At 34.6% G+C, this 27,789-nt stretch overlaps 2 protein-coding genes and 1 long non-coding RNA gene across 8 annotated transcripts; 1 reads left to right on the top strand and 2 right to left on the bottom strand.

The window, feature by feature from the left end:
- Window positions 1-9,045: 9,045 nt before the first annotated feature.
- On the top strand, window positions 9,046-10,598 carry LOC140883634 (transcription repressor MYB5-like). Its single transcript, XM_073290182.1, has 2 exons — window positions 9,046-9,561; window positions 9,868-10,598. The coding sequence occupies exons 1-2, from the start codon at window positions 9,272-9,274 to the stop codon at window positions 10,358-10,360; spliced, it is 783 nt and encodes a 260-aa protein (XP_073146283.1). The 5' UTR covers window positions 9,046-9,271; the 3' UTR covers window positions 10,361-10,598.
- On the bottom strand, window positions 9,986-11,459 carry LOC140883635 (uncharacterized). The gene is made up of 3 exons (XR_012150436.1): window positions 11,362-11,459; window positions 10,215-10,300; window positions 9,986-10,119 (listed from the first exon to the last, which is right to left on the bottom strand). It is a non-coding gene; the product is annotated as an uncharacterized lncRNA (long non-coding RNA).
- A 2,736-nt stretch (window positions 11,460-14,195) lies between these two features.
- Window positions 14,196-25,824, bottom strand: LOC140883306 (peptidyl-tRNA hydrolase, mitochondrial). Of its 6 annotated transcripts, XR_012150368.1 has the most exons (9): window positions 25,324-25,815; window positions 25,140-25,207; window positions 24,124-24,174; window positions 23,958-24,031; window positions 19,367-19,425; window positions 19,207-19,283; window positions 18,585-18,726; window positions 16,017-16,441; window positions 14,196-14,464 (listed from the first exon to the last, which is right to left on the bottom strand). XR_012150368.1 is itself a non-coding variant. In XM_073289724.1 (8 exons), the coding sequence occupies exons 1-7, from the start codon at window positions 25,529-25,531 to the stop codon at window positions 18,595-18,597; spliced, it is 669 nt and encodes a 222-aa protein (XP_073145825.1). In that variant the 5' UTR covers window positions 25,532-25,813; the 3' UTR covers window positions 14,196-14,464; window positions 18,585-18,594. The 6 variants fall into 6 exon arrangements, 4 of the variants coding, with proteins under 4 accessions (XP_073145825.1, XP_073145826.1, XP_073145827.1 ...); XM_073289724.1 differs by lacking the exon at window positions 16,017-16,441 and having other exon boundaries at window positions 25,324-25,813; XM_073289725.1 differs by lacking the exons at window positions 14,196-14,464; window positions 16,017-16,441 and adding an exon at window positions 16,469-17,300.
- Between the last annotated feature and the right edge of the window lie 1,965 nt (window positions 25,825-27,789).

Raw genomic sequence — 27,789 nt, 5'->3', positions numbered from 1 at the left:
AACTGTAGTAAAAACTCCCAGAGCCTCCTGAACCTGCAGCTAGCCCTGTCCTGATCCACCCGCTATGTCCAGCTTCAGACCTGCCCCGTCGAATGGGGTGTCTAGAATATAACCAAGATGTGAGCGACTAAAACTCAGTACGTAAATATGAGTAAAAATACTTATACGATGCATGCAAGTGTGATGACTGGGTAACTGGTCATCTATCAAGTCATGCTCAGACTAAGCGCCCTAAGTTTAGTTCCGGCTGGGAGTCAAACTTCGGAAGTTCGGTAGCTCGGGAAGTGTAGGTCGGGTCGGACCTATCAATATCAGTCCGGGTCGAGAAATCTCGGTTTGGGTCGGGAATATTTATTCTCATTTGAGCATGGTCTCGTTCTAAAAATGTGGTTTGAAATGAATCTGCGGCCCCCTATTTATAGACAAAATTTTGGGGTGTTCGGGATTCTCGAGCCGAGGTCGAGACGTCCGAGCTCCTGCATGCATGCCACGTATCGGATGCTTGAGCCGAGTCATTACCAATTTTGACACCTCATGCTTAGGCGCCAGTTGTCACTCAAGCGAGCGTACATTCACCTGTCTGCCTGTCCTTGAGAGTTCGGGCCTCCCTAGTAGTAGTTTGGGATTCCCTAGCAGGAGAATTCCCTAGCCGTATAATCCCTAGCAGCAGAATTCCCTAGCCATAGATTCCCTAGCACCAGAATCCCTAGCAGCCAAATTCCCTAGCTGCAGTTCGGATTTTCCGAACTGGTCCATTAATTCGAAGCCCATAATTTATTTTTAATTCCAGATTAAGCCTCTGATTTGTTTAATTCGGAACCCTTAATCATTTTTCCCATTTAATTAACTTAAACTGGAATGTGGGTTACTACATACGAGGAGTTTGGTTTCCAACTTACAAGCAATGCTACCGTCGTATCTTCTTATTTCCAACAAGTTGATAACATGCATCATGAAGGATCGATTAATGGTCGTGCGATGAATAATCGATATAGAGCGGCCGCTGAAAAACACTTGTACAATGATTACTTTTCAGATTATCCAATGTATACCGAGGCAATGTACAAGCGACGTTTTTGAATGTCTCATTGTTTATTCCTGCGCATTATGACATCCATTCAAGAGCATGACAATTACTTCATGCAGAATGCGGATACGTTAGGACGGCCTGTGTTGTCCCCATACCAAAAAAATAACTGCTGCAATGCGGATCCTGGCATATGGTGTGGGGGCAGATGCAACAGATGAGTCTATTAAAATCGGGAAGTCCACTGCGATTGAAAGTTTGAAGAGATTTTGTCGGGCTATGGTAGAGGTGTTTGGCGACTTGTATCTTCGCTCTCCTAACGCCCAGGACATTGAAAGACTTCTTCATATTGGAAAACAACATGGATTTCCGGGGATGCTGTGAGGCCTTGATTTTATGCATTGGAGGTGGAAAAACTATCCAACAGCTTGGACGGGACAATATACCGGTCACAGTGGAAGGCCAACAATTATTTTGGAGGTCGTAGCTGAATACGACCTGTGGATATGGCATGCATACTTTGGTTTTCCAGGTTCAAACAACGACATTAATGTGTTGTCAAAATCCAATCTCTTTTCTAATCTGGCCAATGGAGCAACTCCTCCAGCTAATTATGTCATACAAGGGAAAAAAAATACAACATGAGATACTATCTAGCTGATGGTATATATCAAAAGTGGGCCACTATAGTTCAAACAATTCACAATCCACAAGGTCCAAAGAAGAAATATTTTGCAGCTCGACAAGAGAGTTGTAGAAAAGATATAGAACGCGCATTTGGTCTATTGCAATCAAAATGTGCGATAATCACAGATCCTACACGCGTCTGGAGCAAACATGTTTTGCATGATATCATGACAACGTGCATTATAATGCATAATATGATTGTTGAAGATGAGCGGGACGAGTAGATGTGAATCACAAATTATCACGAAGCACCCATCCTAGAAGTTGAAATGGTGCATGAATCATGATGAACATGTCCGATTCCTAGATTTTCTTGCACGTCATCGTCAAAGCAAAGATAGGTCGGCTCACTATGCACTCCGGGATGCTCTTATTGATCATTTGTGGGAGAAATATTATAATTCAAAATATTAGTCTTTAGATCATATGTGTAGTTTATAATTATCTCGATTTATGCATGTATTATACTGTTGTATGCGACTTGCAATTTGATGTCAAAATAAATGCATTATTTTTTTAAAATAATAGAGTCATTTAATTTAGTTCCTTTACATAATTAATATTTTTCTTATGTTAAATAATTTGGAATTAAAAATAAAAAATAAAAAATATGGGTTGGAGAAGATTTTATTTTTTCCTCGCCACGAGCCACAAATATTTATATTTGATAACAATCAATCTCCTTTTTTCTCACACAGAATCAACCAAAATAGAAAAATTCCACCAAAAATCACCATCGATTCTAATGTTTTTATAGTTTTATAAAACTCAATTGGATTTATTCTATATTTTATGGTCACGTGTCGCGTGTGCCACATATACTAGTAAAATAAAAATTTAGAGAGTAAATTACAAGTATTTAGTATGAGAGGCAAAAATGTCTAAGCTACATCTAATTTGTCAATCTTTGATTGACACAAGTGTTGGATCATAAATCCAACGTTGGACTTATATGTAAATAATTATGTGTTGTGGACTGTCAAATAAAGTTAGCCCATAAAAGTGATCTAAATAAGGTTTTGGTTTATTTGGATTTTAATGTATCTAATAGGGTGTGGCCTTTAATGTGTAGATACTAGTGGACTTTTCTATTTGATTGATGGCTTAAATAGAATCCCAAAATATAAATAAAGGGTTATGGTCCCCAGATCACACGATGTTGAAGACACTGTCATTATGTTCTATTCTATTCTCATCGATAGTTAGAGAGCGTGAGAGAATTGAAGGAACTCTCAAGCAAATCGTGTTGATCTGGAAGGACAAACCATGCAGATCTACACCGGTATCAATTGTTAAGAATTAAGGTACGCTTCCGCTTCAGTTTACAGTTTTATTCTTGATGATTTAACATGATTATTCTGGATTTAAGTTTATTTGATTTTTTCCCCAACAAGTGGTATCAGAGTCACTCATGTTTAAATCATTGAGATACGGTTTATATTCGATTTGGTCAAATCGAAAACAGAAAATTATGGTTTTGAGTCGATATCGAATTTCCAGTCCAGATTTTATTTTATTAATTTTTGGATTTAAAAAAAAAAACTGGAAAATTCAAAAAATTCGAATTAGGGTTCAGGGCCGCCGGATTTCGCTTAAATCGGCCGACTTACAGGCCGTTTCCGGTGGCAATTGATGGGGCGTTCAATTGCTCATGACCAGGCGCCCCATGTAGCACCGTTTATTGGTCGGATTCCGTCGCATATTGGTTTGATTTCGAAGCCAAAGCTTCGACTGCCATGTCGCGAGCTTCGAAACTTTCAGGGCCAAAATTCCGGCCGTTCACTGGGAAATCGGGACTGGTGATGGAAAAGTAGAGGTCGCCGCTCTGTTTTCTATCGTGGGTCGGAGGTAATCGGCCGGAGGAAGGGCGGCGGTGGCAGCAATAAGGATGAGGAAGATAATGGGTTAGGGTTTTTTTTTTCTATTTTGGCAATTTTCGAAAATTTTAAAATTAAAAAAAAAACTTTTTTTTTTAAAAAAAAAAACGAAAATATTTCAGATTTTTGGTAAATTTTTCTAACCCATCAATATATTTTTTTTGGATAAAGTTTAATTCGGTTATAAACTCATTTTGTTTTGGGTTTTAAGGATAATTTGGCTTAAATGTTTAAATTTTCAATTATTCAAATAATGATAAGGTTATTTATATATTTTTTAAAATGAGTTGATTAAAATCAATTTATTTTGAAATATAAAAAGTTTTGTATATGTAATTTTTATTAGTATTAATCGGCTCAAAGGAATATAAATATTTAATATGATTACATATGTGTTTATATAAGTGTAAAATTGTGATAGTTATTCGGTTTTCATGTGAATAATAATCGGCCCAAAGGAAAATTATTATTTGGCATGTTATTGACTATCAATCTTCGGTATCCCTTATGAGGTTTGCATTATTTAAATTAATTGATTATTTTCAATGGATTAAGTTTATCAGGTCAATATACATGGGTCAGTTAATTTTTTGAATATACGGGAATCCAACCCGAAAAGATCACCCATGACCAGTAAATCGTCTGATTTTCCCACCAGTCAGCATTGATCGTACGATCAATGGTTAAATAATTGAATTTGACCAAAATACTTAAAATTTATTTTTTAAGAAAAGGGTCAATTTTCTTTGATATTAAATTGGAATAAAGGAACTTTTAAGGTATATATATTTTGGGATAAATTGATTGAAGCAACATGTCGCCAAAGTGACCTCTATTGTGGAAATTAATTTGTTTTGGAATATAAAAAGTTTTGTACATGTAACTTATGTGAATAATTAATCGGCCCAAATGAAGGTTATTATTTAACAGAATTACATGTGCAGTTGTGGTAATAAATATGTGATTTTTATTTGGTTTTACATATGAATAATAAATCGGCCCAAAGGAAGATTTATTATTTGATATGTTATTATGTGATGTATTTGATTACTACACCAAGATATCATTTGCAAGTTAATATTTTGTCCAAAGATAAAATATTAATGGAGTGTCCGGTATCTTGAGATGGAAATTTCCTTTATTTGAATTTAATATTAATTATTTGGGCATTTTTGTGAGCATATTTAATTTATTGATAATTTTATGTTCAATTATTATTTGAATATTTCTGCTAGTTTTACTGTCCACGTTAAATTTATTCTTACTTTCAAAGATACTCGTTACTTCAAGTTATGAAAAAGTTAACATCTTGATAGTTCTTGGAATAATGATCAAAGATATTGCAATAAAAATTGATTCAAGTACACCTTTATGGGCTAGAGTACATCTTTTGAAAAGAGGGAGATGAAAAGGTAGGAGATATTAAATTGCATATCTGATGATCATTAAGATAAGTCATTCAGGAATCCTTAGGAAATATGTCGAAAAGATATAACTACAGTTAAGAATCACCTTAAGAATATTGAAAATGAGGTTTGTCAAGAATGAAATGGTGAATTTTGTACGTTCTTGACAACTTCACTTTCAATGAGGTATAAAGATAAATGATTAAGGATAAAATAAGTTGCAGATATTGCACTTCAAAAGAAACAACAAAAAAAAATCGAGTTAATCGAAAAATAATATTTTTTTCTTCTGTGTAGCTAAAAGGCTCATGAAAATAAAGTTTCTAAATTTGGTTTGTTTTAAGGTTAATTTATCTTTGATGTCTAGACACATGTGGTGGATAGATTTTGGTGCTATCATCAGTGTGTCTATGCGGGGTTATTATTATTATTGCTAAAATTCAAATGATGATGAAAGATTCATCGGTGTACAATGGCAAAACAGTTAAAGTAGAAATAATTGAAAATTTTATATTATTGTTAAGGCCTGAGTTTTATTTGAATCTGAATGAAATATTTATTGTACCGACTTTCAGGTGGAATAATTTTTATTTCTATTTTGGGCAAATTTGGTTTCTCTTGCTCATTTGGAAATGAAAATTTAGGTTGTTTCATGATTCAAAATTGGTTGGCTCTGGTTTTTCATCTCGTTACAATAATCTTTCTTCGGTTGATACAATTGTTTCATTTAATGAGTCCCTTCAAATATATTAAATTTAAAAGTCTCAAAGATAAAATTCCAGTAAATGAGAATTCAGTTACGTCGTGACATTAGATATTATGTAATATCTCCGGATGGAGAATAAAGAAACTTATGTATGACGAAATTCTCAATCCTTTAAATTTAACATATTTTGATACTTGTGTTAAATGTATAAAGGGAATACAAACAAATTAAAAGAGATTTGAAGTCAACAAGAATTTGGACGTCTATGAACTTATAAATACGGATATTTGGGGGTCTTCCATATGGTTTTTTGGAATGATCAACAATAAGTTATATTGTTCATAGTCCATAGATGATTATTTTAGATACGACTTCTTATATCTCATTTATGAAAAAAAACACTAATAACTGCAGCATATATCCTTAACAAAGTTTTATTAAAGTGATTCTTAAAGATCTAAGGGGTAAAAGTTTTATGGTCCCACAATTAATTTGATTCTCAGTTAAAAAAATGATTGGTTTTTGAGGATATCGAGTTTGTGGGGGGAAATAAAGTTTAAAAATTGTCTTTAAGGAAGAATATTTTAATATTCTCACAAGTGTTATTGACATTGATCAAAATTATATTTTTGACTTTGTTCAAAAACATAATACGGTAAGACAATTTAGGTAAATCTCTCATTCAAGAAATATTCTAAAAAAACAAACTCTTACATCTCAATAACCTTGTCATTATGGAGTTCCACTCGAGAGAAGAAATACAGTCTTAAGTAATTTGATTGTAGTTCTCCAAGAGAATAAGGTCAACATTGACATGAAAATTATTTTCTATCAAGTCATAAAAATTCTAACTCTCGAAATGGATTGATGTCAATATAAAGAGATAAAATCTATGAAAGACAATGACATTTGATATCTTGTCTCATTGCCTAAAGTGTGAAGTTCATTGGTTCTAAATGGATATTTAAAACCATGAGTAATCAAAAGGTAGTATGGAAAGATATAAGGCTCGCCTTTTCATTCATGATTTTACACAGTAAGAGGATACAATTGTAAAGGATCTTTCTTTTTGGTTTCTTTGAAAGACTCTTCAGGAATATATTGACATAGTACTGAATTTTAATTAATAAATGATATTTTTAAATTTCATCATGTGATCATCTTGTTCGGTTTGAGATGAATTTGGTCGATGATTGTATATATCATAAGGTCTGTGGAAGTAAATATTTTTTTGGTTTTCTATGTGATGATAGTCTACTCGCTAACAACGATATAGATATGTTGCACGACACCAAGAGATTTCTAGCTAAGAATTTTAAGATGAAATATCTTGGTGATGCATATTTTGTACTGGGTATCCAGTTGGGATCTCTCTCGATATATTCTTGGATTATCACAAAAAAGCTATATCGAGAAAGTTTTAAAGCGATATAGGATGAAAGATTGTAAACCAGTTGATACCCTAAGTTAAGGAAGACGATTTAGTCTCAACTAGTGCCCTAATAATGATTTAATGAAAATAAATACAAAAGATTCTTTATGACTTAGCAGTAGAGAATCTAATGTATTGCTAAGGTATATACACGTAAAGTTTTTATATACGTGACTGGGATGTTGGACAAATATTTAAATACTTCAGGAGTAGACTATTGAAAAAATAGTCAATTGCGTATTATGGGATTTACATAAAATAAAAGGAATTATATGCTCATATATCAGATGTCAGATCGGTTTTGAGATCATTTGGTATACTGACTCTGATTTATGGGATGCCTAGATAGTGTGAAAACTATGTTGGACTATTTAAATCTACTGGCAACAGGTGTCATCTCACAAACGAGTACTAAAAAGTTACTTGTTATAGTCTCTTTTGTCATGACAATAGATTTTATAGTGTGTTATAAGACATCCAATCAAGTTTTTGATTATTGAAGTAAGAGTTCAAAGTGAATAATGTCTATAAAGCACATCGGTACAAACTCCATGATTGTGGATCCACTTGCTAAGGGACTATCACCCAAAAGGTTTTGTGTGCACATTATTTGTATGAGTGTTTTGTCAATTAAGGATATTCAGTTTTAGTGGGAGTTTGTAATTTTAAATGCTTTTATAGACATGTTCGGTTATTTGGTTTTTGGTTTATGGATACATTAGGAAAGGTTATTTCTGCAAAAATAAATGTTTTGGTTTATTCACACTCTGACTCTGTTTTGATTGATCTCACTAAAGTTAAGAGTGGATCAGTTGGAAATAGGCATGCTAAGATCACGTTACATGAAATTTCCATGCTACACATCCACATCATAATACATGTCGTTCAGTTATCTGGCATATGTGACCATTGATGGGTCGAGTTACGATAAATGTGACAAAGGCCTCTTTGATCCTATGTTAGTATGATTGATGGACCGGATTAGCAGTAGATACATTTCGGTAATGACAGCGAAGTTGAGCTCATTTGGTTATTTTGCAAAACATAATTATAAAGTTTCACATATAGTCCAGTGGGAGATTGTTGGATCATAAATCCAACGTTGGTCTTATATGTAAATAATTATGTATTATGGACTGTCAAATAAAGTTAGCCCATAAAAGTGATCTAAATAAGGTTTTGGTTTATTTGGGCTTCAATGTATCTAATAGGGTGTGGTCCTTAATGTGTAGATACTAGTGGACTTTTCTATTTGATTGATGGGCTTAAATAGAATCCCAAAATATAAATAAAGGGTTATGTTCCCCAGATCACACGATGTTGACGACAATGTCATTATGTTCTATTCTATTCTCATCGATAGTTAGAGAGCGTGAGAGAATTGAAGGAACTCTCAAGCAAATTGTGTTGATCTGGAAGGTCAAACCATGCAGATCTACATCGGTATCAATTGTTAAAAATTAAGATACGCTTCCGCTTCAGTTTACAGTTTAATTCTTGATGATTTAACATGATGATTTTGGATTTAAGTTTATTTGGTTTTTTCCCAACAACAAGAAGTCGGTTTGCCACTGGTCATTTGACTCATGAGTGGTATGTTATTATTATCTTTTTTTTTTTAAAAAAAAGAGAAGATGTTTTCGATACTCGAAAATAATAAACGTTAAAAAAAATCATGTTAATATATTATGAGTTAATTAAATTAATTACTCTCAACTCGTGTATATATATGCATCTCGAAACTTTTTAAACAAGTGACTTTAAGTGATAGCTAGCATTGCATTGCATTTAATCGAATTCCATTTAATGCGGACAATTTCATTGACTTACAAGCGACAATAACATTTCACAACCCCCTTAATTATTTAAAACAACCACTGCACCCCAATTTTTACTTAGCAGGGAAATAATGCAAAATTAAGAAAAGCTAACCACTCCCCCCAATAATAGTAGAGAATTGAAAACAACCATCTCATCTTTCTTAATGAGGGAGAAAGATGCTTTTACACTTGCACACACAAAAAACAAAACAAAAAAAATCACTAAAAAACCATGGAAGAAGAAAAAATTAATTAATATATGATCACAATATATATATATAATATTGTTTGAGGAAATTAATTAAGAGATTGACAAATGAGAAGGCCATCATTGAAGCAAGCAGAAGCAGTGGCTGCAGCAGCCAAGGTACTGGATGTGAAAAGAGGGCCGTGGACTGCGGAGGAGGACGAAATTCTGGCGGATTATGTGAAGAGAGAAGGCGAGGGACGGTGGCGCATGCTGCCGAAGAAGGCGGGGCTGCTGCGCTGTGGGAAGAGCTGCCGCCTCCGGTGGATGAACTACCTCCGGCCATCCCTCAAACATGGCAACATCTCATCTGATGAAGAAGATCTCATTCTTCGCCTCCACCGCCTCCTCGGCAACAGGTACATATATATATACTATAAGTTGAAACTAAAATTTAAGAAATCTTTTTTAGAAATTAAGAAAAGAATTTTTTAGAATACATTTTGCTTGAGAACAACAAATTAATATACACGCCTGCCAGAAAATTCATGGATGAATTAGCTAGGACGTACACATCAAAGGCTGGCCTATTAGAATAGGGTTCTTGAACTATTTTCACACACATGCACTCACATATATATGTATATATGTGTACATGAATATGGTATCGATCGATATTTATGCATGTATGTATATCATGTGTGTAAATCGTGCATGTACCTCAGGTGGTCATTGATAGCCGGACGAATTCCGGGGCGCACGGATAACGAAATAAAGAACTACTGGAACACACACCTCAGCAAGAAGCTCATCAGTCAAGGAATTGATCCAACAACTCACAGGCCAATATTGAACCCTATTTTTTATGTCGAAAACCAAACTTCTTGTTCTTTAGACACTGAACCTGATCAATATCGGAAGCGTGCCCGATTTTCCCTAGGTGAGAAAACGATGATCAGGCCCTGGATCACTAATACCTGCATAGATATTAATGATCATGGAAACTATGAACATGAGTACTACAAAGCACAATGCGCTGAAGCTGACGAAGATCAAGAAGACGAAGATGTACCTGCAGATCATATGAGTTGTTGTGCTGACGAATCGCTTTCTGTGTTCTTGGATTCGTTGATAAACGAGGATATGTTCGATAATCAGCTGCAAGAACAAGAGCATCAGCCACAGCACGATTCGATTGGTACGTTGAAATTAAGTTAAGGATCGGAGCAGAAGCTAAAGAATCATACGTACTACTGATCTAGCTAAATCTACAATCTGGCGAGTTTAATGTTATATGATCTCATATACAATTGAAAAACTTTATACTCCGGAACAGTATAATTATATATATATAGATATGTGTATGTGGAGTTACATGCATGTTTGATTACTTCACATCAAACGTCACTTGTGGAAGCTGTAAAATTGTAGAAGATTAATTTATACTACGATGCATATATGTAAACCGAATTAATTAGGAGCCAATCCCTGCAATCTGCATGGTTTGCATCCGAAGTCCCAAGTTAATCTACTCAATATTAACTTGTTCAGTTCCTAAGTTGTTCATTTATTGAAATTTGGCTGCAAAACATGGATATTAATTAATTAGATTACAATATGAAGCATATAATATATTTCTAGATCCCACTCTTCTACTATATATATACATATAATTTTGAAATGGATAGTTTTGGATTCAGTGATAAGGAGGAGAACAAAAATAATATTCAAACGATCGACTTGTAAACAATTTTAATTTCGGTTTCCCAAATTTCGAGTTAATTTGGTTTGATCACGGAGTTTATAAATTGAAATATATTGATTTAAAGTTTATTCACCAAAACAATTTTTCCAACATTCTAGTCATTTTTTGTAAGATATATAAGAGGGCGATATTTTTTTAAAAAAATATATAAAAAATTCAAAGTATCTCACCTGTTTGCATTACGCAACGACTATTGACTCTCGGGAAGAAAAAGATGAAAAGAATATGCTAAACAGACGAAATTAAATTCACATAATTTGTTAAGCATCTTATAATAGAGTATAAAATATATATATATATATATATATATATATATATAATTTTTGGAAAAAAATAACTTGCTGTATAGATAATTTTACATGCATAATTTTCTATCATTCAGGAGCAAAAATAAGTAAGAACGCATTCACTTTTAATCAGAGCATCATTAAAATTAAATTGTTCAAAAACTCACCATGAAATTAATTGCCAGAAGATGTGCACTGCCGAACGAGTTTTGGAGCACTTCTTGAAATTATATCAGTACGTATGATATATTAAGTTGAATGTCAGCAAAAAACTTTGAAGTGGTTGTTTGTATATAAAGAAGCATAAATTGACCGGTAGATCTTTTGCACCATATTTGTAATTTTGTAGTGTTACAGGGAATAAATTCACTTTATTATTACTGAATTGACCGACCAAACGTTCGTACCAACAAGCTGAATTCACATAATAATTAACTTTCATTAGACATATTTTATATTGGTCACCAGACTTTCTTGATTTGCTGCATTCTTCCCGTCAAGGATCGACAATGGGACATCGATTGGAATTTTTCTAACCCAAATATGTTTTTGACACCAAAATTATGAAAGGCTTTGTTGGTAACATTGCAACTTTGGACCATGCTACACGAGATAGACGAGTTGTTTCCTGACAAAAGGAGGGAAAAGAAAAGAAGAAAATAAATTCAAATATCGAGCACAATTTTTTAGAGGAAAATATAAATTTAGCCCTTCGATTATATAAAACTTAAATTTATTTCAAGCTTTGATCCCAGAAGTATAAAAAAGTTGAAAAAAAATAGATGACGTCTCCGTAACTATCGGCTGGTGTTTAGCAACAGCCGAACCTGGAGCGTTGTCGGACCAGAAATTACTCTACAAAATCACGCGGACGACTCGGATTTTTCTCGGAAAATATGAAGTGAACATGAGTAACAGAACCTGAATCTTGTATCAAACTAATTCAAAGAAAAGTCTAGTACAGATTATACTGAAAATTTGAACTATGATAAGAATGGAAGCTTGGGAGTAACATTAATTGTTCATTCATAATTTAAGCTTGGTTTGATGTTCAAACTTCATAATGAATTTTGTAAATCAAGTTTGAGGGAAAGTAGGAACCATAATGTATTTCATTAAATATCCAGTAAATGTGTTTAGATGTTATGCTTGTGTAATTTGTTTGTTTATATTTAGGAGTTCATGGGATTGTGTTTTGGTTAGATTTAGTTACTGATGTATAGTTGAATGCATGTGAAACAAAGCTTGATAAAATTTGATTGTTTTTATTAATAAAGGGAAAAATTTGATTGTTTTACAGCTGCATTTAGGGGTGTTCATATTTCGGATAAAACCGAAAAAACCGGAAATTCAAATTGGAAAAATCAAAGATCGAACCGAACCGAAAACTGTATTTTGTAATTCGGATATAAATATTAAAATCGAAGTTTATTTGGTTCGGTTTTTTATTATATATGTCAAAACCGAACCGACCGAAAAAACCGAATTAAATTAAGAATTAAATTAATTTTTTTAATTTATATTATATATGTTATGAGATAATATTTAGTGAATGAATAATCATTTTGAATAATTTTTAGTTGATTGTTGTTTATTTAATTCATTGTTGTTGTTTATGTAATTTTTAGTTGATTGTTGTTTATGTCAGTCATTTAAACTCTATTTTTAAAGTTTTTACTAAGAAATCATGTAAAAAAAACATATTATATTTTACAATGTATTTATATTATTAATTTTAATAATTGTATCAAAATCGGAATAACCATATCAAAATTTGTTTTGTTTTTTTGAAAGTATTATAAGACTGTGGTTGGATATTTGTTCTTGTATTGTTTGTTATTTTTTTTTTATTTCTTCACTATATGACTATAACTTTAAGTTGTGTGTTGGGATATTTAAATTACATGTTGGATAAAATTTATGTTTCTTTTATTGTGTTATGTATTATTAATGATAAAACCGACCAAACCGAACCGTATAAATCGGTCCGTTATAGTACAAAAACCGAACCGAAGTAAAACGATTTGACTTCGGATTATATATTTCATAAATCAAAAACCGAAAAACCGAACCGAAATTAGACAAATTAAAACCGAACCGACCGATGAACACTCCTAGCTGCATTCATCTATCTCGCCAAGTTTATACTTCTGAACAATAAAGTAACATCACTTGATACACTACTATTTAGTAATTAGATGGTGAGTCACAGACAGTTAATTTATTTTTTATTATAATGTGATTATTTTTTTATAGAATGGTGAATTTTTTTTAGGCGAAAGTGAACTTATGGAGAAAATGGATGTGCTGAAACAAAAGATTCAAGAGATGAGATTGAGTGGTCATGGTTAGTTTGTGTTAAAAAAATGTAATATAATGCTAGACCAGTTTAGCATATTTAGTCTTTTGAAAATGTACGTTAAGTGATTGTAAATGTTGTCATTATTCCGTAATGCTATTGATGAATCTGGCTTTAAAATAGTCATGTCTCTTTATGTTAATATTATTTTGAGATCATATTTTATTTTAGTGAAAAAATTATTATATTCCATCGTATAATGCGTGAGGGGATTGTGAGAATCAATATCTTTGACCAAAATAAATTAAAGGATCGTTACTGGATTTTCCATCGTCTCTCTAATTCTTCTTTCTCAATTTGTGTTCATTTCTTGGTCTTCACGAGTATTGTGTCCGGCTATCACCTTTCCAGTTGTACCAACCAAGGTCTTGCTGATCGATTGGAACATTCAGAGCCTTTTTATGCGATTTAAGTGCTTGCACCAATTGTTTATTTTAGGTGCATGATTAGAGAGGTCACTCGATCCAAGAGACTATGCTGAGACTATGCTACATAAAAATGTTACACATGCTAAATATCGGTGATACATGGACCAAGATTTCTCCCACATAGGCTTTCTCCTTTTTGTAAAACATTTTTGGAGTCTATAATATCATACAGTTCCAGCTAATTTATTAAAAATAAAATCCAGAACAGAAAGTGTGATTCCTGAACAGACAGTTGGATTCCATAACAGAAATTGGAAAATGTCGGGCCACTGTTTCATTGGGAAATTCCAGAACAGAAATTGGAGTGAAAAAATCCCATACAATTCCAACTAATTAAAGTAAATTCCAGAACAGACATTTGGATTCCAAAACAGAAATTGGAAAATTTCGAGTCACCATCTCCCTCTACATTGACATTAGATCTGAACAGTCGAGCCAAGTTTAAACTCTGTTGTAGTCTTGTAGAGCTTAGTTCCATAAGACCTTCAAAACCAGAGGATATAAAATCACAAAATTTCATGTTCAAATATATTCTCAAAAGCATACCACTCAGAAAGATTAACATGAACCATTCAACTTCATAGATATTAATATGAAAACTAGTTCCAACAAAACTTCGACCGCTAAAACAACTATGAAAAAACTAACACAGCAAATGGGGGATCAAGTCAAATCAAAGGAAATAAAATCACATAATTTCAGATCCAAATATCTTCTCCGAAAAAATGCCAAAGCTAACGCAACCAAAACTAAATTTTAACACCACCTCAGCTTTATCATTTCATATTAACAAAAAAATATGCCTGAAGAAATAAGAGGAAAGACGTGGCATGATGGCATTTGGAGCAATACGGCTTAGAGGTGATTAGGATTATCCAAATCTTCAAGAAAGGATCACGAAGATGCTACTCACAAGCAGTAAAAGATTAAGCTCACTACGGTAAAATAAGACTTCGGAAGACATATTAGAGAACTCCGTTCATACTATATGAAGTAACAAAAACAACCCCACCCCAAACTCGATATTTCTGCATAAAGGTAACGGCGGAGTATACAACATCAACAAATAAGATAAAAGAACACATATCAGATGTGCCCAGCAAATCATCTCATAAAAAAAAAACAAAAAAAACAAACAAACTATCTCATGAAAAGATCGACATTCTTACAAATTTCATAAACACAAAAGTTTTTATTTTAAAAAATCTAAGGTTACCAGATACATGCTACTAATCTTTATTTATTTATTTATTCTCTTTTGCTTCACTATTATGTACTGTGAAAGTTTATCAAATCAAGTTTATACATGTAAAATTTTCATTATGTTATTACGTTGGCTTGATTCAATGTAAGAACTCAACGAGTAACATTGATTTCTTGGCAAACAATGTTTCCTAATACACTAGCTAAGCCCTTTTAAGCTACAGATCCCAGTAAACACTTCACGAAGAAATCTGGATATCAACCTACCGCTAAACGAAAACATGGATACACAGACCTTGCATAAAACTGCAATCAACACAAGGAAATCAATTTCTTCATAATTAACATGATCCACAGACCTTGAGGTAAAACACCCCTCCCGAGAAAAAGATGCAAGAAATATAATAAAGAGGAGTGTAATATACAAATTAAACTTTTGAAAAATAAAAGGGGCTGTGATATCATATTTTTCTTATTAAAGAAAATACGTAAATTCACAAAAAAAAAAATGATAGCTGGGGAAAAAGACTAAAATCGATATATAAATTTATAATTAAATTGTTCTCCATGATCAATAAATTAACCTAAAAATCTGGAAATAAAATCAAAACAAGAAGAAAAAGAAACATACCTTCTGTTCTGATATGGGAAAAAATAAAACGAAAAGAACAAAATCATGGCTTCACAAAGCACACAAGGCACATATATTTCAGTCTTTTGTTGAATATCATCCAAAAACATATACAAATTTCTCCCAGAATCATCAAAATATTGCATGTTCTGAATGAGTCGGAATACAGAAAGAGAAGGAAAGGAGGAAGAAACAACGTACGGCCAGGAGAAGCGACGCAGTGAGAAAGTGTGCCGGAGTGAGTGAGGCCGGAAAGATGGCGGGCCGGTGAGTGGATGTTGCCGGCGAGCGACTCGAGAGAAGAGAAATCTTGGGCGGAGAGTGAATGTTGATGGTGAGCCCAAACCAAGCGGGAAGAAAGAGTTTGGCGTTTTGAATTGATTTATTTTAAAAACTTTGGGCTCTTAACTATGGTTAACAGATCACGGCTCATCCCATTTTCTTTTTACATTTAAAAAAAAAGAATTCATTTACACGTGTCAAAAGATGTGCCGTTCAAGGCACTGCCATGAACGGCATCATCGAGTTAGCCCCTTTTGTTCATGTTAGTATAGCATTCTTGATATCTGGACAACCCCAAAAGTATGCCATCTCTATTTTACATCTCCAACACGTGTTAAGACAAGCTGGAAAAAAAAAAAAAAAGAAAAGAAAGAAGAGAGAGATGAAACTCAATTTTTCTATTTAGTTGGAAAAAATATATAAAACCAATCGAAATCTCATGCCTTATATCTTTAATTCTCCACTGAAAAAAGTGCAACTCATGAAAAGAACATGAGATAGTAATGGGATCAGTATGAACTAAAACAATGGGAAAAAGAGTCTCCTTATATCAGGCCGAAGAGAGAAAGGACTTTCACATAGATGTGGAAGAATCTGACTGATCTACTTTCTTCTTTCAAAAGAGAGTTATTAGGAACTTCGTATGATGCAGAGAAGCATGATAGATACCAATATATCCCAGTCCAAAGGAGTAGTGGTCTCCCATTGCACTTAACCAGACAAAAAGGTTGTACTTTTGGTCTTTGTCATATAAAGTAGCAGAGACTGGCATGTTAAGTTTCGAGGTTTTAAAATGGATCCCCATGTGGAAAAGACTACAATCCAAGCAATAGTGGTGTTGTCCAAATAGAGAATAATAACAAGCAGCAAATGTAACAAATGTTTAACAATTACAAAGAAACAATTCCAAAAGAGTACAAAACGATGGTTGAGGGACCACAATGCCAGGAAAAAGAACAAGAAATCCAGACAGGTTTTTCAGAGTATAATGGTATATGACTTTAGAAGTTATCGTGTGCCCCAAGCACTCACTCAAACATGCTATTTAGCCAATTTAACCATTTTGCCAATGTACAGCTTATATATTTGAAGCAATCGCAGTAGCATCACTTCAAAAGCCAACATTCGTGCATAACTGGTGAACAGCCGGACCAGACCATTTTCTCGAAGCAGCCTAAAGTGAGCCAATATTTGCGGATTAGGCTGGATCAAATCCCAAACTTAAATCTAGTTAACTTATATACAAGAGGCCTGCTACAGGGCCAACATTGAAATGTATTCCAACACGAGAAAAAATAATTACAGTAGTTTGCAATAAATTTATTTTAAATACAAATTAGGTCGACTTATTTTTCTCTTCCACAATTTACAGTATTCAGTTGGATTGAGGCGCAACAACAAAAGAAGAAAGAAAAAAACCAAGAAAAATCATTCAGGCAGGTCCAAAATTCAGCCTGATTATCACAAATGTTATTCCTCAATAAAATAGCTTTTCGAATAAATAGCTTGAGTAATTAGCGGCCAACCACTTGCCAAAGGTGAATGCCAATTCAGTTTCAGTTAAATTAAAAGGTCGAAAACTTAATTAACCTCAAGTAAAGTTGAGGTAAACTTTCAAATAGAGCACATACAACACATACAATAAAGGTTTGATTGGTATTACTTTGAGAAATCTGGTCACCTAGAGGAGCAAAAAACAGAACGTGGTGGCCCGAAGTTGTGCTAAGGCTGATTTAAGAGCTGTGTTTATGAGATCTGTGAATGAAATTCGTACTTGAAGAATAGAAACTAGACTTGAACGGTCAAATGAAACTATATTTTGTGGTAACAAATTCACAATCAATATTGCGAATAACCCAGTTCAACGTGATAACACCAAACATATGAAGTTGATGGGCACTTTACAAAGAGAAACTAGAGACTGGAATACTCTGGATTCCATTCATCAAATCTAAACAACAGATTGCTGACGTCTTCATGAAAGGACACTTTCAACCGAAGTTTGAAGATTTTATTGTCAAGTTGGACGTTATTGATATTTATGATCCTACTTGAGGGGAGTGTATAAAATGGGAATATATTACATTATAAAATAAACATATTTCATTCCTACAGTCAAGGATAGCATATTATAGACTTGCCTCGTTAGACTAGCATTTTTTGTATAAATGTACACGGTACAACAGGTAATCATTCAGAATGAGAGTATTTTTTCCTCACAAAAGTTTCTGGTCACCTTGTTTACAAGGTGTAAGGGGGAACAAAGCAATTAACAAATATCTATCAAATTGTGTTTTTTTTGTCTGGCCAAACCTGATCCAATGTAGAATCTACCTCATGAAGTAAAATGTCAAGCCATCACAAGTCATTCTATTCGGCAAAGTAGTTGAAAGGAAACAAAATTACATACATTTGTTGATGCTTTTGTGCTTCAGTACAACTGAACAATGGCAATTGAAAGAGACCAAATTTTCTTGCTCAGAGTACCTGGATAGAGTCATACTGGCATAGTCTGCAGTCTTAAATGTTTGTACTTCTGCTCCCTATTGAAACATCTAGCACTCTCTGTCAAGCCTTTCAACAAGACTTCTTTTAGCACATCAACACCTTCTTCTAATGCAACATCAATCTGCCAGGCCCAAATAGTGGCATATTAGTAACGCTATGCTTTATATGAATGTTAAGCGTTGGGTTTTAGCATTTTCTGGCAGCATAACGGAAAAAAATACAAAGTACTAAGGCTGAATCCAGAAGATGAATTTTTTAAAAGTAAACAGCTAATAATATGTGGTTTAACTCATTGATTACACAATAATCAGCAAGATATTACTCAAGGATTCCATTATTTTTTAAGTTATTTTGAATAGTCAAATGCTCTGTTGGTGCTACTACTTCGTGGACCCAAGATTTCATCTGTCAGACCAGTCAGATTAACCTACAACTGGGAAACTTGAGATTGAGAAATTTAGAAAGACAGATTGTCCATTGCTTTGAATTCCTAAAAACCCACCAAAGGCTCTGCCTCTGAGTTTTCTCAAAATTAAGGCCACATAGAAAAGATATACAAAAAAATTGTCGAAAACAAGAAAAAGCAGCCCAAGTGATATACCCTTTCACGAGCTTTGGCATTGAATTTCTGAAGAAGGAATGCTTTTGGATCCATCTGACCAGGAGGCCTCCCAATGCCTAAATTTTTTTACATGATCTCGTCAATTGCGGTGAAACCGATGGCTATGAATACAAAATCTGAAGTAGGGACATGAACTAACCAATTCTTAGCCGAGGAAATTCTTTATTCCCACGAAAATTATAGATCACACTTTTCAGCCTACAAAATTCAGGAAATGAACGCCAGTTTAGTTCATCCAACTGAGATACATACACATCAGAAAAATCACATCATCAATGGTGGCAAGTAAAATGTCATAGAACTAAGATACTGCTGCATGAGTCATGACTATTGTGTTTATTCATACCTTAGGGGAACATAACATGGATAATACGAAAGAGCGGAAATTACGGATTTCTCAAATTCAACCTGCATGTTAATCTTTTCCAGTTTTCTTCCAATATTTTTAATGCTTTAATAGAAAGTAATTTGAAAAATATCAGAATCATAAATTGATAAACATATCAATCACAATTTGTAATTTATAATATCATGCACAAATTCTACAAGGAGATAGCATATACTCCGTAAATAGAATAGAAAGCATATACCAGGATTAAAGTTAGCCTCAGTTTAGGTCATGAAGCTCAAGTATGCTTTGATTTCAACTTTTTAAGCTGCATTCGTGAGTATTTGAACATCATTAGAACAAAGCTCATGTCCTTTATACAAATAGGTAAGAACTTGAAATAAAACCTTCTCTCCATAATTCATTGATGCCCCAAATATTTACCGGTCCCACCGATACCTAGACTGAAGTAACCGAGTTGGTTACTAGGACTCGAGTCAGGCACTAAGACTCGAGAAGAGGTGCCAAAGTTGTGGGACTCTTTCAAGCATGAGGTGAAACACGTGAGGTACAAATAATGAAGTAGGTAGGCCGAGGTCATGAAGTTGGTGAGTATATGTTGGGCTAGGGTGACAAGCTAAAAGGTGAGTAGCTCAGTAGACCGAGGTGGAATGTCCCAGCTCTAAGAGTTGAGCACAATTATTACAAGTTCCTTGATTAAGCTAATGAAATAGAGGACAGAGTCCGGGACGCGCATAACCGGATAGCAAAAAGACCGAGACCGAACTAATGGAGTCTAGGAATAAGACAACTTCAAGGTGGATGTTATCGACATAATTGTCGTATTACGCGTAGAAAAAGGTGGTTATAGTTAAATTAATATGGTGTAGGCTGACCCGTCTGCCGATCATTGCAAAGACAGTGCGCTCATACCCCTGCAGCGCAAAGACAAGGGTCTAAACAAAAGGGCACAGGGTGATCAAACTAAAAATCTAAAAATTGTTGTAAAATAATAAAAATTTAACAAGTTACCTCACGCAATTATAAATCATATGCCAATTATAATAGATTCATTGCTAATACTTTGAGGAAAATCCGCAATTACTATATATACTACCTCTCACAATTATATGTATATTTTACGACCGCTCAGTCTATGCTGGCAGACGGGTACTGCACGGTCTGCCAGCATCAACGGACCGGATCACCCGACAGATCAAATGATTTGATCTGTCGCATGATCCGGTCCACTGTATCCCCACCCGGGCAGTGCCCGGGTGGGGTAGCATAGACAGGGGCTTTTACGACATGTGAAGAACATTATAAGAATAACAATTACTATGAGCAACAAATATAAAAATTAATTAATCATACTTCTTTCACGATTTTCAATGAAATCATAATCCACTTCTAAACTTTCCGTTGGATTGTGTCTTGGCAACAAATAAGATATCGTGTCATTTAGTGGTTAATGAAGCTCCGAAATCATCAATGATACGACCCCCGAACTCTGAAGCTCCTGTAGATATAGGCATGACCAAAAATATCTCGAGTCAAACCGGATAAAATGAAAAACCCGGGGCTATGAGCTTTCCATCAAGTGAGAAAATCACACTTCGGATTATCTTTCTGAATACGTTCGTGCACATATATATCTAGCTTCAACCCATCGACGCCTTCAATCTCTGATATCATTTGTTGATATTTCTTTCTATAAGTCCTCTCAACCCTTCTTTTGGAGTCTGTATCACTAGTGGGGTGAAATTTTCTCCAAAGACAATGATTTCTTGCTCTCTACTTTTTTCCTTAAATGCATAATTTTAAACTTTTCAATCTAACTGGTGATTGTCTTACATACCTAACCACTATTCGGGCACACGCTCAATCGATTCATTCAAATCATTCAAGGTGTCTTTTCCCACAAGATTTATAATATTTGTCACATATCGCGTATGCAATAATTTTCCACTCAATATTGCAATTCACCATTTCTTCGGCATCACGTTTAGGGAGAATGGGTTCAAACTCAGTCAAACGGATTGCGGGGCGGGTCCGGGGGTTTGAGTGGACTCGCCCTGGGTCCTATTTTTCCTTGGCGGGGCAAGTCCCGGGTTTGGCGAAACCCCCCAATTGCCATCCCTAATCACGTTTGGGCTCACTCGGTATTGGAGACGCTAGTACCCTGCGATACCGCAGTATCCGGCTGGCTGACAGAGGTATCTTGTCGAAGGCGGGTGCAGGTGGAGGAACCGAGATGAAGGCCGACGATGATGAGCCACTCTCCTTGCCCAATTGCCCTAAGAAAATGTCCATCATCTCGTCTTCGACACATACATCACAAGCAAATTAAATGGATTAAAAAAAACAAAATATGTGAAGTAATGCAAGTTAGGGAAGCAAAGTACTAAGTTGGTGGCCCGTGGTTCCCAGTGGATTCTGGTCACGACCCTTAGGCCCTCTGGATGAGACCTTAATATCTCGCGTGCAGGGTGGCCTCCGGTGCTCAACCCATACTAGATGAGGTAGGACTCCTCCAGAAGTAAAGGGGCCTTGTATTTTTGCTCTTTCAAGGCCTCTACCCTCTGTATGTAGCATAGTTGTCAAAGGCTAGCGCCTCTCGCCTCTGCGCCTGGGATGTTCCCAGGGGCAGCGATTCACTAAAGCGAGCCCAAGAGCGCCTCAGTTTTTTTTCTGTTTTTTATATTTTTTTTTGTGTTTTAAATTTTAAGATAAGAAAGGAAAGTTTATCAAACTCTAGAATAAAATAAATTGGCCTAAGGAAAGTTATATGTTTTCCCTTTTCTAATTTAAAGAACATTTCATTGAGGTTCTATTTCCCAAAATATTCAAAAATTACATTTATAGATAGATTGATAACAACTATAAACTAGGATCTAAATTGTCAATCTGCTTTAAACTAGAATCTAAATTGATTGACCGAACAAGTTAGCGGAGAGAATCCTACACTTATTATGGTAAAAAAGAAAAATAAAAGTAAAGAAAAAATCTGCTAGTAATAGCATATTTCTTAATAGCACACATCATACTAAAAATAATATATCAGTATTCAAGATTAGAAAAGTAAAAGTAACGCCTAAATATACAAATAATGAAAGATTTTCTTATTGCATTATCAAAATATATGTATTTTACTATGAAATAGCAGTAATAGATAAATATTTTTTGTGATATGATATATTTTTGCTTAGATTAAAGATTAATTATTTCAATAATAGTTTTTTGTTATATAATAGCATTAAATAAATATATTTTTCTGAAAAATTAATATTGTGCCTTGCTTCGATAAGGCGCGCGCCTCGCCTTGCGCCTCAGGCTCCTGGACCCTTTGCGCCTTGTGTCCTTAACAACTATGGTGTGTAGAATTCTTGTTGTTTGTAATCAGGGAAAGCTCGAAGGTGGATGGAAGATAGGGAATAAAAATGGTTCTACATGTAAGAAGGGCAAGGGGTTTAACAAAAAGGTATTTCTCCCTACATTTCTTCTTGGAGTCTGAGAAGTTAGTTAAGAACTTGCAACAGAGACGAGAGCCTATTGTGAAGGCCTCATCTCTGCTCCAGCGAGAATAAAAATAACTAAAAATTATGGGATTTATAGCAAGATCTAAAAGGCGGAACATGTTCCGGAAAGAATTAAGGCACAGTTGGGTGATGGGTACATCAAAATGTCGGGCTACGACGCTACGCCCTCGTAGAAATAAGGAATGAGGAACTTGAGCCCCTCGTAAACCGGTCCTTGAAAAAGGTAATGTACCCACGACGGGGAAGTGAGCTAGATCCTTGGGGGTTGGGATTCAGATGAGGTGATCTGGAGGGATGGCTCCCAACTCCCAAAGTTATATCTTCAACTTAGAAACCTGAGTATAGTACCAAGGCGTGGTAATATGGCGAAGGGTTTGGAAATGGACTTTCGCTTTACCCTTGCGGAGAGAAGAGGAAGGACCATGAGCATTGATTCGAGGAAGAAAAGGCTTACCCAGGTTTGCACATTTGTTAAGGTAGTATCTTCGCATTGCAATCTACTTGCCCTTACTCTTGAGTTTTCTCTCTTTCATGAGTCCTATTTTGACTGGAGCATTGCAGTGTCGCCGAAAAACTCCTCCACCATACTGTTCACGTCTTTGTTTTTCAAGTTTGTGTAGGAAGCTGAAGCAGGAGCTCGGTTCGTCCACCTCAGATGTACTCCTCGGAAAGAGAGAGCTCGCGGATTGAACACTAACTCTACCCGGAAATTTTTGAGCAACATCATTCCTCACGCAAATTAATAAAAAAATAGCAGCACAAACCCATCAAAGTGAAAGACCAAGTTTCCCCCTTCATCATAATAATGCCATCTACATGCAACATCTTAGAAATTCAAAAATATGAAATCTCTTTTTTCGTACCCATTGTGACTTCCATGATTTCCCTTGGGGTGAAGACGGAGTACCCCACAAGGCAAACCCATGTCATCGTGAAACTAAAGCAACAAAACATGAAGAGTCAGATTAAGTCCTTAATTAATAATCCGATCAAGAAGTATGAAACTTCAGGTTCTCAGTAAAATAATACCACTAAAACTCGATTAAGAGGAAGCATATAATAAGCCGCCATAGGACCGCTCTGCAAAAAAAAAGGTTGTTAATTCAGTTCAAAGAGGAGGGGGTGGTGGTGGTCAATTGGTCATACATCATATATATGATGTGTACTACCAATACAAAAAGTATAGCACAGGATGAAATCTGCCAGACATCATATTTAAACATCCAAATCACATGACTAAAAAAACATGTAGATTTTTTAGAACCACCTAACATAACTATCCAAAGTCCACACACCTGCTTGGGCAGCTTGGATAAATTTCATAGTTTATAGTGGTAAGAAAGATTGGTCGTGATCAGAAGGGTACTGTTTTATTAATGGTTGGCAACATGCATACACTTGCTTAGTTGCTTTCGATTTTAATCAATTTTATTTCTCTAAGTCATTTTGTAAGTGGAAGAACGGGTGTCCTATCATTCACCACTGGATCGATAGTTATCAGGCACACCAAAACTTAAATAAAGTATCCTAGCCATCTGCCAAATGGTATGGTCATTTTCTGAATAATAGGATCTCAAGAGCAAACCAGTGACAGCGGCGGAGGCGGTCACTCGATCTCAAATAAAAATTGATGAAATTTTATGTATAATTTATAGAAATATTGCCTGAAAATGACAAGAAAATGCAAGGCATAACAGACCATTTTCTATCACTTTTTTGGGATGTCTGTTCTCTACCCACCAGTACTTATGCAACCCAAATCACCATAACTAAACACATTCCAGATACAAAAGCATTCGTCTGTTATTTGACACAATTACATGCATATAAGAAAAACCTTTTATCACATGGATTCATCACTTCAAATTCTGAAACAGATGTGAACTAATAATTACACCAGTCAATGAAAAAGAGCATAGCTTTCTGTATGGTATAGCAAGCAATACAGCCACAAATGCCACGAAGCAACCAACTGAAATTAATGTCACAGTTTAATGTCCACACTTGCACGTTCTCGAAAAAAGTTCTCTTTGTTAACTGCTTACAGATTCGCCGCTTAAATTCATGTAAGTCTGAGGCTTTGCCAAAAAAACCGGACCCCCGTGAACAAAACCTGAAGGAAACATCCAAAAACTACACTGACTAACGCCAAGAAACACACATACGCAAAAGAGAAAAAAAAATACTAATGTAAGAAACAAAAAAGCAAAAACGAGCACTGGACAGAACCTTTTCCAAAGATGGCTTTGCAATGAACGGCATCCATTGAAATCCCTTGTGATTTAGCAAATGCATCGATTAGTTCAAAGCCGACGTTGTGTCTGGTGCCCGTATATTTATCTCCAGGGTTACCCAATCCCACGAAAAGCCATGGGCGTGCGTTAGAAAACGCAGCAGTACAAAAGTAACGCTTGGAAAATCTACCGACCAGCATCATCGCCGCCTCGCATCAATTTCATGAATTTTCCTGTAGGTAGATTATTTTTGAAACGCAAGCAAGCGGGATTGGCAATCGGTGGTAGAAGTACGAAAATTTAGGGGTTTTGTGTTTTAAACGGAAATTAGGGGTTTTGCACTTGCAATTTGCAAAGACTGGGATATTTTTCAGGTCGCGCTTGCCGGAAAATTGGGTAAATTGGGTCCTATCCGAAGGACGATAGGGGAAAGCATATAATTGATCCAAATTATATGGAGCTTATGTAATTTGGATCAAGGATAATATTGTATTGGATCAAAATTTCTCAAGCTTGCCTTTGTTCTGCCATAAATTAGTCACTACTATCATAGGGGTGTGCATAATATCGTCAAAACCAAAAAAATCGAAAATTCAAATTGAAGAAATCGAAAATCAAACCGAATCATAATCCGGATTTATTATTTTGATTTTATAACTTAAAAACAAAATTATTATGATTTGGTTACAGTTTTATTTACTTCAAAACCAAACCGTACTTTAATAAAATAAATGTTTTATTTATATTTAGATTATTGGTAAGTGAATATAATTTTAATAATTCAAATATAAATTATTGTATATTTATTTGTATGTATTTTTTATGCATTAAATTTGTATAACTAATTATAAATTTACTAAAAATTTTATTACAAGATATTTTTATACATTTGAAAATAATTTAATGTATAAATTGCATAATTGAAAAAGCGATAAAAACAAAATTTATCAAATTTTATAATTATAAACTCATAAAACCTAACGAAAAATTATATAAATTGAATTTAAATTATCAATTTACAACTCGTATAATGATACCTAATTAATCAATTGAATTTGTTTTTAAAACCGCAAAATCGACCGCATAAACCAGGTCGTAGTACTATAAAACCGAACCATACCATAATTAAATGGTTTGATTATCTGATTAGATATTTAAAAAACCGTAGACCAAAAAATTAAACCGTAATTATGTAAAATCAAACCAAATTGACCGTTGAACACCCCTAACTATACATGGGAAAGTGAGATCCTATTCGGAAGTTAATTAAAATATAATAATAATAATTCTTAGATAATCTCTCTACAGAAATGACTCGTGAAAATTGTAAGACATACACTAATTTTTTTAATAATGAATAAATCACGAGATTCTCTTATCTACGAATTTTATGCTTACGGGGGCACAATATCAATTCATGGATTCCACTCTTGCAAGATAGTTGTCATCAATTCCGCACAAACATTTAATTTGGATGGATGTATTCTGGGTTTTTTTTATTTTTACTGTAAAAAAATAAATAAATTTCAAAAATACCCCAAAATAAAAAAATTTCACAAATACCGTAAAACTCCAAAGCTAGGAAGCGTCCGCGCTCCGTGGCGGAGGACGCTTCCTAGTTGGCAGTGTCCTCCGCCACACGGCGCGGACGCTGCCCAATTTAATGATTTAAAATTATTTAACAATTAAAATGATTAAATAAAACGTGTTCGCGTATTATTTGCGTAGTATTTGTGCGTAAAATAAAATAATTTAACGCGTAAACCCACTAGATGGCCCTGCGTTGTAGAACCCACCAGATGGACCGGCGTTGTACAACCCACCAGATGGACCCGCGTTGTAAAACTCACCAGATGGCCGAGGAGGAACAAACCCCGATGATGACTAATGCGAATCAGGGGATGACACACTAAAATTTTGTGGAATATTATTGTGTCCGCCAATATTTAAATTCAATTGATATGGCCTAAAACCAAGCCCAGTTACTGCAGGAGATATAAATCGTACAGTAATGCGATCAAACCATGGAAAGTAATCATCATCGACTTGCCTAGATCTTCTGTGGTGTTCGCCTCGGGCAACATTACTCAATTTTCCATTCCAAAGAATAATTGCATCTTTATGATACTCTCTCCAATCCATGTTGCGATGACCTGTTCTATTAACAGTGTGTAGGTTATCGTTGTCAACTGCAGGCCTAGGAATAGATTGTCGCATTTTGAACTGCCTCAAGACCCGGTCATGACGATGCATCTCCACAATATCAAAACAAATCAAAGGACAAACACATTGCCAGATTCTATTATCGTATGTACTAATGATCGCTTTAACATCAACATCTTTTTTATTGTAAACTATCTAGTTAAACTGCATAATAATAATAAAATCATTTTTAATTAATAAATATAAATTAATATAATTGTTGTAAAGTTTCAATAATCCAATAACACACCTCGATATT

The sequence above is a fragment of the Henckelia pumila genome, chromosome 2, assembly GCF_033568475.1.
Source record: "Henckelia pumila isolate YLH828 chromosome 2, ASM3356847v2, whole genome shotgun sequence".
Lineage (NCBI taxonomy): Eukaryota > Viridiplantae > Streptophyta > Magnoliopsida > Lamiales > Gesneriaceae > Henckelia > Henckelia pumila.
Note: the sequence above shows the minus strand (reverse complement) of the source record. Positions and strands in the feature narration are given on the sequence as shown.

Excerpts from the sequence above, each read along its gene's own strand:
- LOC140883634 (XM_073290182.1), top strand. The coding sequence starts at position 9,272 with ATGAGAAGGCCATCATTGAAGCAAGCAGAAGCAGTGGCTGCAGCAGCC. Across the intron at positions 9,562-9,867 it reads CACCGCCTCCTCGGCAACAG|GTGGTCATTGATAGCCGGAC; the intron begins GTACATATATAT and ends CATGTACCTCAG.
- LOC140883306 (XM_073289725.1), bottom strand. The coding sequence starts at position 25,531 with ATGATGCTGGTCGGTAGATTTTCCAAGCGTTACTTTTGTACTGCTGCG. Across the intron at positions 24,175-25,139 it reads TGAATTTAAGCGGCGAATCT|AGCGGTCCTATGGCGGCTTA; the intron begins GTAAGCAGTTAA and ends TTTTTTTTGCAG. Across the intron at positions 24,032-24,123 it reads CTCTTAATCGAGTTTTAGTG|TTTCACGATGACATGGGTTT; the intron begins GTATTATTTTAC and ends TTGTTGCTTTAG.